The sequence below is a fragment of the Crocodylus siamensis genome, chromosome 9 (genome assembly GCF_052110815.1).
Source record: "Crocodylus siamensis isolate JL-2025a chromosome 9, ASM5211081v1, whole genome shotgun sequence".
In the NCBI taxonomy this organism is placed as follows: Eukaryota; Metazoa; Chordata; order Crocodylia; family Crocodylidae; genus Crocodylus; species Crocodylus siamensis.
In genome coordinates this window covers 36078277-36094236 of record NC_143403.1, presented here as the reverse complement: position 1 = coordinate 36094236, position 15960 = coordinate 36078277, and the positions used below count along the sequence as shown (strand labels likewise).

The 15960-nt window shown below is 48.1% G+C and overlaps 1 protein-coding gene across 1 annotated transcript in view; it reads right to left on the bottom strand.

Annotated features, from left to right (window-relative positions):
• Positions 1-2474, bottom strand: part of NLRC5 (NLR family CARD domain containing 5) — a 94675-nt gene extending 92201 nt beyond the window's left edge. Inside the window, exon 1 of the mRNA XM_090063300.1 lies at positions 2183-2474. Coding sequence (XP_089919426.1) covers positions 2183-2471 — 289 coding nt within the window. The 5' untranslated portion in view covers positions 2472-2474. The remainder of the gene's footprint in view (positions 1-2182) is intronic.
• Positions 2475-15960: the final 13486 nt, after the last annotated feature.

The following is a 15960-nucleotide window of genomic DNA, read 5'->3' as shown; positions in this document are numbered from 1 at the left end:
GGCCTGTAAGCCTCACCTTGATGCTCAGGAAGATCTTGGAGAGAATCATCAAGGAGCACATCTGTGGGGCGCCAGCAGGGGAGATCATGCTCAGGGGCAATCAGCATGGGTTCATCAAAGGCAGGTCCTGCCTGACCAACCTGGTTGCCTTTTATGACCAGGTGACTAAATCCTTGGATGATGGTGTCGCCATGGACGTAGTCTTTCTAGACTTTAAGAAGGCCTTTGACACTGTCTCTCACCCCATCCTCATTAATAAATTAAGCGACTGTAGCATTGATGCCTACACATTTGGATGGGTAAAAAATTGGCTGATGGGGTGCACCCAGAGACTAGTGGTGGACAGGTCGTAGTCAGCCTGGCGAAATGTGAGCAGTGGGGTCCCCCAGGACTCAGTCCTCGGGCCTGCACTGTTTAACATCTTCATCAGCGACTTGGATGAGGGGGTAGAAAGCACACTGTGGGGCAAGGTGGGCACACTTGAAGGGAGAGAGAGGCTGCAAATAAATTTAGACAGACTGCAAAAGTGGGCAGATGAGAATAGGACAGGGTTCAACATAGACAAATGCAGGGTGCTGCACCTTGGGAGAAGGAATCCACAGCATACATACAGGCTGGGGAGTTCCCCTCTTGAAACAGAGGCAGAAAGGGATGTTGGAGTCATTATTGACTCCAAGATGAACATGAGCCGCCAATGCCAGACTGCAGCCAGCAAGGCCAGCCATACCTTGTCATGCATCCAAAGGTGCATCTCAAGCCGGTCCAGAGAGGTGATACTCCCCCCCTATGCAACTTTGGTCAGGCCACAGTTGGAGTACTGTGTCCAGTACTGGGCGCCGCACTTCAAAAGGGATGTGGCCAGCCTGGAGAAGGTTCAGAGGAAGGCCACCCACTTGGCGAGGGCAGCAGGACAGGCCCTATGAGGAGAGACTGAGGGACCTGAACCTGTTCAGCCTCAGCAAGAGGAGGCTGAGGGGGGACCTGGTGGCTGCCTACAAACTCATCAGAGGAGATCAAGAGCAAAAAGGGAGAGCCCTATTCTCAGCACCACCTGGGGTGATGAGGAACAATGGTAATAAGCTGACGGAGAATAGAGATCAGGTTAGACATCAGAAGGCAATTTTTTTACAGTTAGGGTGGCCAAAATCTGGAACTAACTTCCCAGGGAAGTGGTCCTCGCCCCTATCTTGGGCAAATTCAAGAGGAGGTTGGATGATCACCTGTCTGGGGTCTTGTGAACCCAGCATTCATTCCTGCCTGTGGCAGGGGGTCAGGCTAGGTGATCTGTTCAGGTCCCTCCTGACCCTAGCTACTATGAAACTATCCAATATAGTGCCCCCTTACATCAGGAGGAAAGTAGCAGGTGACTTAGACTGGCAAGTACAAGAGTCAGATGACCTCCATCTGTTATACGGACATCAACCAGCCCACTGTCGTCTCTCATCAAGAAATACCTTTTATACTGTACCACATCATTGGCCACATCACCAAAAGCAGCCAGAACTACACTCCGGCAAAAAAAAATGGGCAAAACTAGGTGACAAAGCTGTTAAATGGAGCTGGCAAGGAATCACCCCCAGTAAGGAATTAGCATCCAGCTCCAACTACAAATGGTATACATGGCAGAGTCTGAACAATTGAGTGGGTCTTTGAGAATGCAACTTTCTCATGAAATCGAGGGGCCTATATGCAACTGACCAATGTGTTTGTTAGGAAAAACAAAGCATGGATCATCTCCTGAGATGCCCTGTAGCAACACAATGCACCCCACATGATTTGGCAACACCAACACAAGCAGCAGTGGCCCGTGCAGAAAATTGGGAACAGACCATATAGGAAGGTTGGATTGCAGATACGATGATGAAGTCAACCTCGCATGATCGGACCTATGCTCGACAAAATGGCTATCATCTGAACTGATATATATGACTGTCTCCCATTGTATTTCTATCCAATATCTTTCTATCATTCCTAAACTACCAAAATCATTTCTGCCATTGCTCCATTGAAGTCTATGAAGTTGCATCAGAAATTAATTTAGCTCATCAGCTTTAACATGGCTAGACCTCAATGGGGTGATGTTAGAGATAAAGATTCTGGGTGCTATTTGTGAAGAGGTCAGTGGGGACTGTAGTCCAGTGTGAATTTGAGCTAATCAAACTCCCACCTCTTCCTCCTTTACCTTCTCCTGCAGTGCTCATGAGTTGTATCTCCAGGTCCATGGGGAGGTTGCATTCCATGCAGATGCACTGAACAAATTGCTTCTGAATGGTTAGCTCTACATTTTCAAGCCTGTCCAGGAGCTCTGAGACCTTCTGTTTGCAGTCAGTGATGTCATCCACATATTTCAGATCCACAAGGGGGAGGAAATGCTTGGCTTTCATGATCAGCCACTCAGAGTTATGACTGAGGAACTCCACTAGTTGTGGCCGAACTTTTGCCATGACATGATGAAGGTCCAAATCATCCATCTGGAGCGGAAGCTGGAAGGAATGAATTCAATGGCTTAGTTGTTGAATGCAAGGGACACCTACCCACCTTTACTGCAATTTCAACAAATCACAGCTGCCTGGAGTTATTTGGCTGCTTACTGCACTGATATACTGGTCGCGTATCAGATCGGCACAGATAACACGAAAATTAACATTATCGGCAATCAGCCTTTTTTGTCCAATAATGTCACTGATAAATGCTGCATGCATAGCAGGGAATGCAGCCCAGCAGCTTGGATAGCAGCCTCCAGCCAGTAAGTCTGTGAGGGGGAAGGAGCATGGGGGAGGGAAAGGGGGTAGGGGGGCAGATTGAGGCACCCATGGGTGGGGCAGGGGCAGGCATTGCTCAACTGGACCAGAGCACAGGATGGAGCCATGGGTAGCTCATCCGTGGGGCATGGGAGGGAAGGGGGGTGGCTCCCTCCTGCTATGCAGTCCCCCAAGGGAAGCATGGAGGGCATGTGCTCCCCCCTCCCCGATTTGTGTGCAGAACAAGGGTGGGCTGCCCTCTGTGGGCTCGGGGCCAGGGGTGCACCAGCCTCTTCCTGGATGGGGGCTGGGACAAGGCTGTTTTCGGGGCAGGCGGGGGCATTTCTCTGCTTTTAGACGATCATAACAGCATAATCTATAACAGCAGTCTGAAGCGTAGTGACTTCAGAAAGGAAAAAAAATTCAATATTAATAGTGTTTCTGGGTGTGTCTACACGAGACACTTTACTGTGCAGTAGACTAATCCACTGCACAGTAAAGCATCACTATATAACCATGAGCTGAGCTACTGCATCCAGAGAGGACCCTGGCAGGATGTGGAGCTTAGGGCAAATCAGCCTGTGCGGGGCCCAGACACAAAGAAGCTGGCTGGGGAGAGGGGGGCAGTGGTGAGTGATGGGATGCAAAGCTGGCAGCAGCTGGGGGGGGTGGCAAGCGGCTAGACACAAAGCAGGCAGTGGCGATAGGGGGCAGACATGAAGCCAGCAGCAGTGGCAGCAGTGCAGAGTCACCAGCACTAGGCAGGCCCTGCAGGCAAGGCTGTGGCCACTCCACCCAGCTCTGCAGGGGCCCCCAAAGTGCGGAGCCTGGGGTGGTCGCCCTGACAACTCTGCCTGTATCTAAAGGTAGTAGATTTACTGTACATTAGCTATTGCACAGTAGTGCAGACGTAGATGCTGACTGGGAGCAAATTTGCAAGGGCAGCTTTTTAGCAGTCCCTGGCTGGGCTTTAGACCCCTGAGACCTCATGCCTGCCCCTGGCCACTGGGTGCTGGTGTGGTGGACACATGCTGGCTGCAGCAGCACTGCAGAGCCCTGGCCTGGTGCCCAGGACTCTGCCAGCTGCTCTCTGGGGGCACATGCTGGCTTTAGAGTCCCATGGGCCATCACGTATGAGCGGGAGAGGGATGAGGAGTATCACACCTTCCAGGACAGGCTCCTCACCCTTAGGGAAAGACACACTGCCTTCAAGAGGATGCTGGAGGCATACAAGAAGCAGGCTGCCGTGATGGCCCAGGCAATGGAGGCCATGGAGGAGGACTGCTGGGTGCTGGACACCATCCGGGCCCTACCAGTCACCTTCGTGTTGCCCATCGCCCAGCCCCTGGCTCCAGCTGCCACCTGGCAGCTGCCCACCATTAAGCTGTTGGCCCTGGCCCTAATTGCTGCAGTCCCACATCAAGCCCCTCAGTGGGTTTGGGTGGAGGTCCAGCAGTGCCTGAAGTAGCCAGGGTTCCTTGCTCCTGCTCCTGAGCTGGGTCCTCCAGCAGCCAGGGCACCCACATAGACTGCTGCTCACTGCTCACCTGCCTGTCCAGGCCAGACAGTACCTTTCTTTACCCCTGGCTAAGCCCCCAGGCCACTGGTCTTGCCTCAGTGTCTGCACCTGCAGTGGTGCTGGGTGCCTCTCCCCAGGCATCTCCAGCCCACCATTCCCTGCAACACTGCACCATCCACACGCTTGTAAATAGCTGCATAGGCAAAAAGGTGTCTTATTGTTGGTGGGTGTTGGGATTGGGAGAAGCTATTGTTGGGGTAGGAGGGATTGTGTTGCGGTGGAGGGAAATAAAGATTGTTGATTCAAAATTGTCCAGAGCGAGTGTGGTTTTGGGGGCACGCTATAGGCCTGGGGTTTGCGGGCAGCAACCCAGGTGCCCTACTGCAGAGGGTGGGAGAGAAGGTGGTCTGTGAACACTTGCAACTACGGTACCCTGTCAGCCACTGCCAGGGGGCAGGGTGGAGAATGTCCATGGAGCACTCATCACAGGCTTCCGGGACAGCATCCCCAGTCAGGCTGAGCCTATCCTGCTGGAAACCCCTGCCAGTCTCAGCCTGCCCTCACCCCCGCCATGGAAACCCCTGCAAGCCTGAGCCTGGCTTCCCCCTGGAAACCCCTGCCAGGCTGAGCCTGGCCCCTCAGAAGACCCCTGCCAGGCTGAGCCTGGCCCCCTGGAGACTCCTGGCACTGAGGCAGCTGCATTCAGAGCCTGCAGCTCCCCCTGGCTGGTGCAGGAGGTCAGAGCAGGGCAGGAGTGGGCTTGGATCTGCTTAATCCTATAAAGGAGCAAATCTGCTCCCAACAGGGTGCACATAGATTCATAGATGCTAGGGTCGGAAGGGACCTCAATAGATCATCGAGTCCGACCCCCTGCATAAGCAGGAAAGAGTGCTGGGCCTACATTACCCCAGCTAGATACACATCCAACCTTCTCTTGAAGACCCCCAGGGTAGGGGAGAGCACCACCTCCCTTGGGAGCCCGTTCCAGACCTTGGCCACTCGAACTGTGAAGAAGTTCCTCCTAATATCCAATCTAAATCTGCTCTCTTCTAGCTTGTGGCCATTATTTCTTGTAACCCCCGGGGGGGCCTTGGTGAATAAATACTCACCAATTCCCTTCTGTGCCCCCCTGATGAACTTATACGCAGCCACCAGGTCGCCTCTCAACCTTCTCTTGCGGAGGCTGAAAAGGTCCAGTTTCTCTAGTCTCTCCTCGTAGGGCTTGGCCTGCAGGCCCTTAACCATACGAGTGGCCCTTCTCTGGACCCTCTCCAGATTATCCGCATCCCTCGTGAAGTGCGGCGCCCAGAACTGCACGCAGTACTCCAGCTGCGGTCTGACCAGCGCCCGATAGAGGGGAAGTATCACCTCCTTGGACCTATTTGTCATGCATCTGCTGATGCACGATAAAGTGCCATTGGCTTTTCTGATGGTTTCGTCACACTGCCGACTCATGTTCATCTTGGAGTCCACTAGGACTCCAAGATCCCTTTCCACTTCCGTGCCACCCAGCAGGTCATTTCCTAGGCTGTAGGTGTGCTGGACATTTTTCCTCCCTAGATGCAGCACTTTGCATTTCTCCTTGTTGAACTGCATTCTGTTGTTTTCTGCCCACTTGTCTAACCTGTCCAGGTCTGCTTGCAGCTGCTCCCTGCCCTCCGGCGTGTCCACTTCGCCCCATAGCTTAGTGTCATCTGCAAACTTGGACAGAGTACATTTCACTCCCTCATCCAAGTCGCTGATGGAGACATTAAAGAGTATCGGTCCAAGGACTGAGCCCTGCGGGACCCCACTGCCCACACCCCTCCAGGTCGAAACCGACCCATCCACCACGACTCTCTGGGTGTGACCCTCCAGCCAATTCTCCACCCACCGGACTGTGCAGTAATCCAAGTCACAGCCCCTTAACTTGTTCACCAGTATGGGGTGGGATACCGTATCAAAGGCCTTCCTGAAGTCCAAGTATACGACATCCACCCCTCCTCCTGCGTCGAGGTGTTTTGTAACCTGGTCATAAAAAGAGACTAGATTGTTCAGGCACGATCTGCCTGCCACGAACCCATGCTGGTTTCCCCTCAGCATAACTTGCCCTGCCGGGCTCTCACAAATGTGAGCCTTGATAATTTTTTCAAAGACTTTGTCAAGGATGGAGGTGAGACTAACTGGCCTATAGTTGCCCGGGTCCTCCTTCCTCCCCTTCTTGAAAATGGGGACCACATTGGCCCTTTTCCAGTCCTCCGGGACTTGACCCGTGCGCCACGAGCGTTCAAATATTCCCGCCAGTGGCTCTGCAATGATGTCGGCCAGTGCCTTCAGTACCCTAGGATGGAGCTCATCCGGGCCTGCCAACTTAAAGGCATCCAGTTCTTCCAAGTGACCCTGCACCACCTCAGGGTCCACGCATGGAAGTCTGGTGCCTTGCTGCTGCCTCCCTACACTCCCAGTGAGAGACTTGTCATGCCTCTCACTTAGGAACACTGAGGCGAAGAACTCGTTGAGGAGTTCAGCCTTGTCCCCTCTGTCCGTCACCAATTGTTTCTGCCCATTTAGCAGAGGTCCTATTCCTCCCTGGGCCTTCCTTTTACTCCCTATATATCTAAAAAACAATTTCTTATTGTCTTTTACTTGGGTTGCCATCCTCAGCTCCATGGTAGCTTTGGCCTGTCTAACTGCCTCCCTACAAGCACGAGCAGAAGAGGTATATTCCTCTTTGGTGATCTCTCCCTGTTTCCACTTTTTATGTGCTCCCCTTTTGGCCCTTAGTCTGCCCTGGATTTCTCTGGTCAGCCAGGGAAGCCTCCTGGCCCCTTTCCCTCTTTTACCTCTCACGGGGATCGTCTCGCTTTGTGCTCAAAGGATAGTTTCCTTAAGGCACAGCCACCCTTTTTGGGCTCCCATCATTTCAAAACTACTACTCCGTAGTGCGTCCTTCACTAATCGCCTGAGTTCACTGAAATCAGCTTTCCTAAAGTCCAGCACGTTCACCCTACTAGTTACCTTACCCACTCGACGCCTTATGTTGAATTGTATTTTTAGGTGATCACTGTCCCCCAGATGGCTACCGATCTGTAGGTCCCCTACTATGTCATCCCCCGTTGCCAATACCAGATCCAGTAAGGCATTCCCCCTAGTGGGACCATGTACCTCCTGCGTCAGGTGGAGGTCCTGTACACAGGTTAGAAACCTGCGTGAGCGGTGGGACTTTGCTGTCTGTGTCTCCCAACAGATGTCCGGGTAGTTTAGGTCCCCCATGACCACCGCCTCTTTAGCTTTTATGGTCTCCGAGAGTTGCCTCAGGAGCCCCAAATCTATTTCTTCCCCTTGATGTGGGGGTCTGTAGCAGACCCCTACCACCAAATCCTTTTCTCCTTGCCCCCCATTTAGCCTAACCCACATGTAGATGCCTTCCCAGGCAAATTACTGTGCAGTGGCCACATTTATACAAGACGCTGACTACACCTTTCTAGTAGCCTAATACTACTACGCAGTAGCATCACTTCACGGTTTTTGCTATGCGACACTACTGCAGAGTAGCATTGGGCTACTGTGCAATCAGGGTCTCGTGCAGACACAGCCAGTAAGCCTAAATAACATTAATTGCACACATAATATTAATTGCATTAACTGCACCACCTTTGGGTTCTGCTAAAGTTGACTTCTCATTTTGTCTTGATAACAGACCATCAGGAAGGCTTGGACTTGAATGTTTACATTACATTTTCATAAAGTTAGACTGTGTTATTCACTCTGTTAGGCTCTATGGCAGGTTCATGGCCAGGTTGGTGACATGTGACCTTTTTTGTGTCGTCTTCTGTTCCCACCCCCTCTTTTCGCCTTTGCCACTCCTCCTAAAAAATGTCTTTCTTGCATTTCTCTGCGGTAGATTCCTTTTTGGATCTTCTACCTGCATGTTGGAAACATATCCAAATGTAATTGTGGATTTTTCTCCATGTCCTGTGGAATTACCAACCTGCTTACATACACATAAATGCATCCGAGAACCAACGTTTGCTGAAAATGTGATGTAAGTGGATGCCTTGTTCAGTTTTCTAAGGTGAGAGAGATCAATTGTTAACAGAACAGGATATAAGTACGCATAGAAAACAAATTGAAGAGACATATAATTAATAATCAAAGCATTTTACCATCTGATGACTAATCAGAAGCCTACAGGCACATCTACATGAGATGCTATAATACTGCGCAGTAGCGCATCACAGCACAAACAGTGCTAATATGTTAGTGCACAGTATTATTAGGCTACTGAGCAGTAGCATTACTAAAAAGGTATTCGCTGGCACTACTGCACAGTAATTCTGGTTACTGTGCATTTCTTTAGTACTTGATTCTACAAGTACTAAATTAAATATGCAGTAACCACTGTGCATTAATTAAATGTGTAGATGCATCCTATAAGAAGTCAACATTGGTGTATTTGGTACTTTTCAAACAGACAGGTTTTTTAAATGCTGTGTGGAAGGCCATGTTACCTAGAAGCTCAAGAGAGGACAAAGAGGTAAAACTCCTGGATTGTCCTTTGAGAACTGTCAGCTCTGGGACTTTTGGTAAGACAACTAACCATTTTTGTATATCAGTTTCTACCTGGCGGTAATAGCAATTGGAGCAGCAAGAGATATGTTTGGCGAGCAGAAAGTATCTCCAGAACCTTGGATGTGCCAGAAAACTCCAGAGCACCAGAAGTACCACAAAATCACCAACACAACTGATCCTAAAAAGCACCTCTGCAGGTGGGTATAGCAGAGACATTCAGAAACAAAAGGGCCATGAAGACCAAATCCCCCTCCCACTCTCCCTCTCCCTTAATAGGAAGAGTCCTATCTAGCCCAGGTCTGAAGTTTACTGATTGTGGCTCAGTATAGGGAAGTTTACAGTGGGTGTGCCTACATGTGCTCCTGACTGCACAATTGTTACTGCGCAGTCATTTAGTACTTGCTAAAGCAAGTACTAAATGACTGCACAATAACCAGTTCAGGTGGTGCACAGGGTATTTGCACCCCGCTGCACAGTAGCAACAAGCTATTGCAAGTTGCTCATTGCTACTGTGCAGTAGGGTCAGCATCACAGTTCACGCCTGCTAATGTTACAGCAACATAGCTCATTGCTATGGTGATATAGCATCTTGTGCAGACACAATCACTGTTAACTTAACACCCAGCACTAGCATTAACCATTGAAATAAATCAACAAGCAAATCTATCTCAGCATTTCATATTGATGGTTATCACCACGGTATCTTGGACTGTCCAAAAAATATTACCTGTACTTCAGACTGCCTCTTGGTCAGTCAAGACTTTTTGCCATCAGTAACTTTCCTTACTATGAGACTGCTTAATCAAGGGACTGTATTGTGGGCAAGTCAATGCAGAAATTGGTCTGTGTGACGGACAGAACAAAACCAAGTGAGTTTGCAGCCCCTGGTAAAGGCTGAGGTCCGATTCAAAGCTCACTGAAGTCAATAGAAAGATTCCCACCAACCTGAACGGGTTCTAGGAATCATTTGCACTGAAACTGACCTCTGTTTCTCAGACAAATTTTGGGACAGATTGTGATATTTCCATGTGGTTGATCTGTACAGGCAAGAACCAATATTACATCATGGTCACTGCACATACATCAGGAGTAGAGTTGCTGAAAGGTAACTAATGTGGTTCTGGAGTCAAATGGAAGTGAAAATATGATGATCTTAACTCCCACCCCTTTCATATAGAAGACAAAAGCCAAATTCAAGTGTGAAGTAACTGCCCAGAAGCCAAGAGGAGTTAAAAGATGAACTCAGCCTCAGGCCTGTGCATGCACATCTGTAGGCAGAAAGAAGCTGAAACAGAAGAATACAGTAACAGTCATGAATTCTAAATTGCTACCAACTACCAAGTTCTGCCTCCTCTCCCCTACTCAGCATGAGTCATGCATTAAGTGAAAGTATCTACTTCTACAAGGGGCTTTCTTTTTTCTTATTCTCAGCCTGCCTCTACTTTCAAGGCACAATCAGGCCTGCCTCCTCTCCCCTATTTTCAACAATCTTTTGTAAAGAAAAAACAACAGCAGTAACAATAAACTGACCAGTGAGCCACTTTTCCAGAAACCACCATACCTGCCAGCTGAGATGGTACTCATGAGCCATACCCTTTCTTAAACCTACACATTAAAGTTGTCAAAACCTCCCCAGTTCTTCTAAGACCCCACAACTTGTCCCTCTTTTGCTGAGCCATGAAGAAAGATAGGCATTTTATATGGAGCTGAGGGAACAAGCCCAGCAGCAGAACAAAAAAACCCAAAAAGCCCAGCTGAAAGGAAGGAGCTCCAAACTATAGCTCAGAGACTCCTGTCAGGCTTAAACCAACATAGGCATAAACCTTCCCTCACCATTTATCCCTCCTCCTTCCACAATAACCCTTAGGACAGCCTAATTTGTTTTAAGACAGAGCTTGAAAATATATTGAAGGGATTATGTTACAGAGTTGTCTGTAACAGCAGAGAACTAAATTCAAAGAACAAAGGGATAACCTCCAGACCAAGATTTCTAAGATCCAGCAAAAGCACTACTGTATCTTGCCAAAGACAGAAGTGATTATGCAATGGGAGCCAGACATTTTAGGAGTCATGCTACAAGTTAAGCCTCACCCTCTCCCCAAGTACTCCCTGCCCCCTGCCTAATCTGTTGTTCTTTTCCTCACCCTGATATGCCATGAGTCAAAGAGCGGTGGCTGCCTGTGCCACTTCTGGCATGCATGCTGCGGGCTGGCCACCTCTGATGTAACCTATTCATTTATTTGTAAAGCCTTTGAACCTCAAGACAAATTGACTGATTTTTGAAGGCTTTGTCACCAAACTGACTGGTATTTGAAATCTGGACCAGACATTTTAACAGGTTAATTTGGGCTACTCATTCTCTCTTCCTTTTCAAACTCTAATAACAAATCTTAACCTCCCTGCATAAATTAGCACAGGGGTCTGCAATGTTTTTGGCTGGAGTGCCAAAAATGCCCCAGCCTCAACTTCTAAAATGTTGGTGTGCCAGGGACAGACATTGGGGGAGCCACAAGGGGCCTGATCCTTGTTGGGGCAATGCAGCCCTGGTCTCTTCCCCACTGTCTGCCCAGAGGTGTGTGCGCACCTGCCGACAACAACAAGCCAGGCTAGGGCTCCACAGACTTTAGCGCAATGGCTTGCACCTCCTGGCCACCTGCCACAGCCAGCCCAGGCTCTGGGCAGGCCCCTAACACTGACCATGGAGTCTGGGTTGTTCACAGCAGGCAACGGGGAGGCTACAAACAGCTGCACTGAGGTCTGTGGAGCCCTGGCCCAGCTTGTTGCTGGCAAGGGGCCTGATCCTTGGCATGGTAGCACAACCCCAGTCCCTTCCCTGCCTTCCACTCTGAGGCACCAGCATGCATGCCAGGGGCTGCTGACCCCTGCTTTAGCAGGCAAAGTCCTAATAAAAACGTCTATATCACGTATATACATACACACATACATGTGATAATGGAAAATTTCAAACTTCTTAGAATGGGATGTTTCAATTTTTCATTTTGAAATACCTTTACATTTTTACTTATATACTATAAATAATAATTTAAATTAAAGCAGAAATAGAAACCAAACATTTAAATTTTGCAGATTTACTGGAAACAATTTTTCTCCCCAAAAAATTGTTGTGTCAAACATCAAATATTTTGTTTCATTTTTGATTATGAAGATACAAACATTGAAAGGTTAGAATTCCTTTAAGAATAGAAATTCCAAACTTTAAACAATTCTTCTTATCAGTCTTTGCAGACTATTATTTTGCTCTCCACAACTGAGCAATTAAATGGACTTTACCATGTACTGGCCTGGCAGTTACTCAACCGATTAGTTCCATTGTTTTACAAGGCTTCTTGTACAAAGTTGACCATAATGCTTTATAGGATTGAAGGTCATTGGTCCGGAAGCAGAACCCCTTGTCAGTAGAATGAAAATTGAACATAAAATCAGGAAACTGGGTACAAAAATCAGTTTAAAGCATGTGCTGTATTTCAAAGCTTTTGTCCAAACAGAACATGGTAAAACAATAGCACAAAGGAACCCAACATGGCACCATATAATGCAAGATAGCAAGCACCAAGCATCTCCTACTGGCCCTGAATCAGCCATAGACGCATTGAAGGTCAAAGGAATCATTCCATTGCAAAAATGCTTGAGTGGCAAAGCAATCAAAACAGATTACCAACCAACGTAGATGCTACTTCCCACCTAAGGCTTGAAACACAAGCCAAAAAAGTGAAGCGACTGTCATGAGCCTCTAAGTACTGCAGAAACTTCTGAGGACGTGTACTTACCAATGAGCATGTACTCACCAAGGGAGAGAAAGAGAAATAAACTAGGGTTGACAAAAGAAAAGAAAGACAGCCTCTAAATGAAAGAGCTCCAGAAGTGCACTCTTCAGTTCCACTCTATCCTCTGTAGATATCAGTACATTAGTGAATTTATCATGCTGCCACTCCTGCAAGCTAATTATGTGCCAAATAAGTAAGGCATGAGGCTGAACTAAAACTGAAAGTAAAAAAAACGATAAGGAATTCCCCAGTTGCAACTGTAGTATGCATGTGATCAGAGCACAGTTAGCTCATACAAAAATCTATAGAGAGAGCCTAGTAAGAATCTCTCCCCAAAAACAACTTCACCCAAAGGTTGTTTGCAACCATATTCCATGGTCTTGACTCCGCTAAAGGGATGCAAAGGAAGTTCTCACAGAAAGGGAAACCCAGCCCAACTGCAGTGATTGCTACTCTGGTTGAACTTTTAATGAAAAAAAAACAAAACTCTATGCACTGGAAATTTTTCTCCTATATTACCAAGAGTGAACACAACCTCAAAGTATTTAAAAATGTTTTAAAAAACCCACACAACATCTCAAAGCTGAATTCCATCTTTTTAGATTTGTCACCAGATTAGGCGAGATCTTGGAGAGTTGGGGTTACAGCAGGAGTGGGCAAAATATGGCCCACAGGCTTGTACCTGGCCCATGGATGCCCCCATTGCACTCTGCTTGGGGTTGATCCCCACCCACTCTGGCCTGGGGCAGCTTATGCTGCACTCCCACCCACCCCGGCCTCAGCCCCAGCTAGCATACACGGCTTCCTAGCAGGGCTGCTCCCAGTGCGGTCACACCTACACAGGTACTGCTCACCTTCCCCTGCCTCCAACAGCTCCTCCTCCTCCTCCTGCCCCTGCTACGCCACTCTGGATGGTGGGATAAGGGGGGGAGCAACAGCTAGGCAGCTCCCCCAGCTTGTGAGGCTCCAGCTGCCTTCAACCTGCTCAGCCACCTGCAAGTGGCTACTCATAACACTGGGCAGGCAGAGCAGGAAGAAGGTGGCCTGGAGCTGGAGCTCAGTCCTGGGCTGGGAGCTACCAGGCTGCAACTCCCCCCCTGCTCAGAGTGGTGCAGCAGGGGCAGGAGGAGAAACAGCCACTAGAAGCAGGGGAAATATAGCAGTATCTGGGTGGCTACGGCAGCGGCAGCAGCAGCGGCTGCTCTGCCAGGAGGCCGTTTGCGCTAGCAAGGGCTGACAGGTGTGGGTGGGAAAGCAATGCAGACTGCCCTGGGTGGGAGCAGGCAGGGCTTAGCCCCATTCAGAGTACTGTGGGAGCAACATGGGGCAGGGTGGAGGTGGACTGCACCTCACTGCCTGTGGCAAGTGCTGCTGCATATGCACCTCTGCTCCCCATACCCTGGCAGGCTCCCAGGACCTAGCACATGGGCACTCCCCCGCAACATACCCTCAGAGAATATATAGGAATAAGACTTTATTTTGAGCTATTATGCAATTGCCTCCATATACACTACTCAAAAAAACATAAATCAGGACAAAAACTATTGTTTGAACTACAATTAAAATGTGTTATAGTGGATGTTTGGTTTTTAGTATAGGATTTGTTTTTAATCTATAATTTGTTAAATTGGTATCTTCTAAAACAGCATTTCCCAAGGTCTGGAACAGCCTGCCATTGGAGGTGGTTCAAGCACCTACATTGAACACCTTCAAGAGTAAATTGGATGCTTATCTTGCTGGGATCCTATGACCCCAGCTGACTTCCTGCCCTTCGGGTGGGGGGCTGGACTCAATGATCTTCTGAGGTCCCTTCCAGCCCTAACGTCTATGAAATCTATTTCTCAACCCGTGGATCGCGACCCAAAAGTGGGTTGCAAAAATATATGAAAAGGTCATGTACAAACTTCAAACATGGATCAAACTTGAAAAATTGATTCTCCTTTAAAGGAGAAAAATGTAGGACACTGGATTTTCCCTTGCAGGTTGTCAGAGTTCTAGCCTGCAAGGGGCTGCTTGCCCCCGCCCCCTTCCCCATCCCACATACTAGGGGCTGGGACCTGGGGGCAGTGGGTCAAGAGTGAGGGTCACTGGGTCAGGACTGGCCATTGATGTTTAAAAATGGGTCCTGGTACAAAAAAGGTTGAGAACCACTGTTCTAAAGATTTTATCTGCAGCCCTTGTCAGCTCACCAAAACTGAAGTGGCCTGCCAGCCGAAATAACTGCCAACCCCTGCTTTACAGGAATCCAAACATTCACCTGAATGCAGAGGAGGGTCCCTAGGTCTGTTATGAAATAGGGTAGCAGGGAATGACTTCTGGCAAAAAGCTTTCAGTGGTCCAATAACAGGTGAGATGCTTTTTTGTTTCATGTCTGCTATTGTAAATCAGTTTACCTCTTCAAAAGCTAATGAAGCTATGCTGATTTATGCCAACTGCAGATCTCCCCCAGTATACAGTTGCATATGAATAAGTGACTAACACACCAGGGACACGACACAATCACACAATTATGGATAATTATATCCAGTATCTATACAAGTGCCTGGCATAGTGTGAAGAGTACGTATAAATGATACAACCAGCTAATAATAGATAATTAGTTCACCATGGACAGAATTGTATAGAACACCCTAGATACTATGCAATCAAATAACAATGGATAATTAGGTCTAGCATCTCCCACTAAAAGTTTGCTTGCTGGGATAGAAATACTAGGTTTCAAAACAAAATGCTTCCCCTTCTGGTCTTGGCTGTGGTGGAATCTGGGGGGCGTACAAAGTTTCTCACAGTTACACTAGCACCAATACAGCTTCTTCCGGTGGAGTGAAAAAGGAGGAGGAGACAGGATGCCTTCGTTCTCAAAGAAATAGGTGTAATTTTCTGGAGGAACAGCTTATTTGTTTTCTTTACTATTTAATTATTTACTAAATGGAGGTTTGGGTCAACTGAAGGTGTCCACAAATTTATGGTGGGTTCAATAAAGGGTTCTGGCTGAAAAAAAAAAAAAAGATTTTGACACTCAGCATGAAATGTTTTGCCTTTTTTCTTTTCAGAACGAGGTTTTCTTATGAAAGTTAGCTGGATTCTTTTAAACGGGAAAAGCACTGCAAAGCAACCAAAAATACAACCCATTTTATTCTACGTGAAGCAAAGTGTTTTGTTTATGTTACAGCAAGAAAAATCCAGATGAGTTGCATTTTAGTCTCAGAAGGGATTAACAATTTATCTCCTTGGTACTGCTTTTTAAAACAGCACTGTTCTGATCTTTTTGGAACTGGAGACCACGAGATGGCAAGAAAAGCACTGAGAACATCCTCAGAGTGCTGGGACAGGGTCTGTTTAGCCCTGCTGAGTGGAGCAGAAG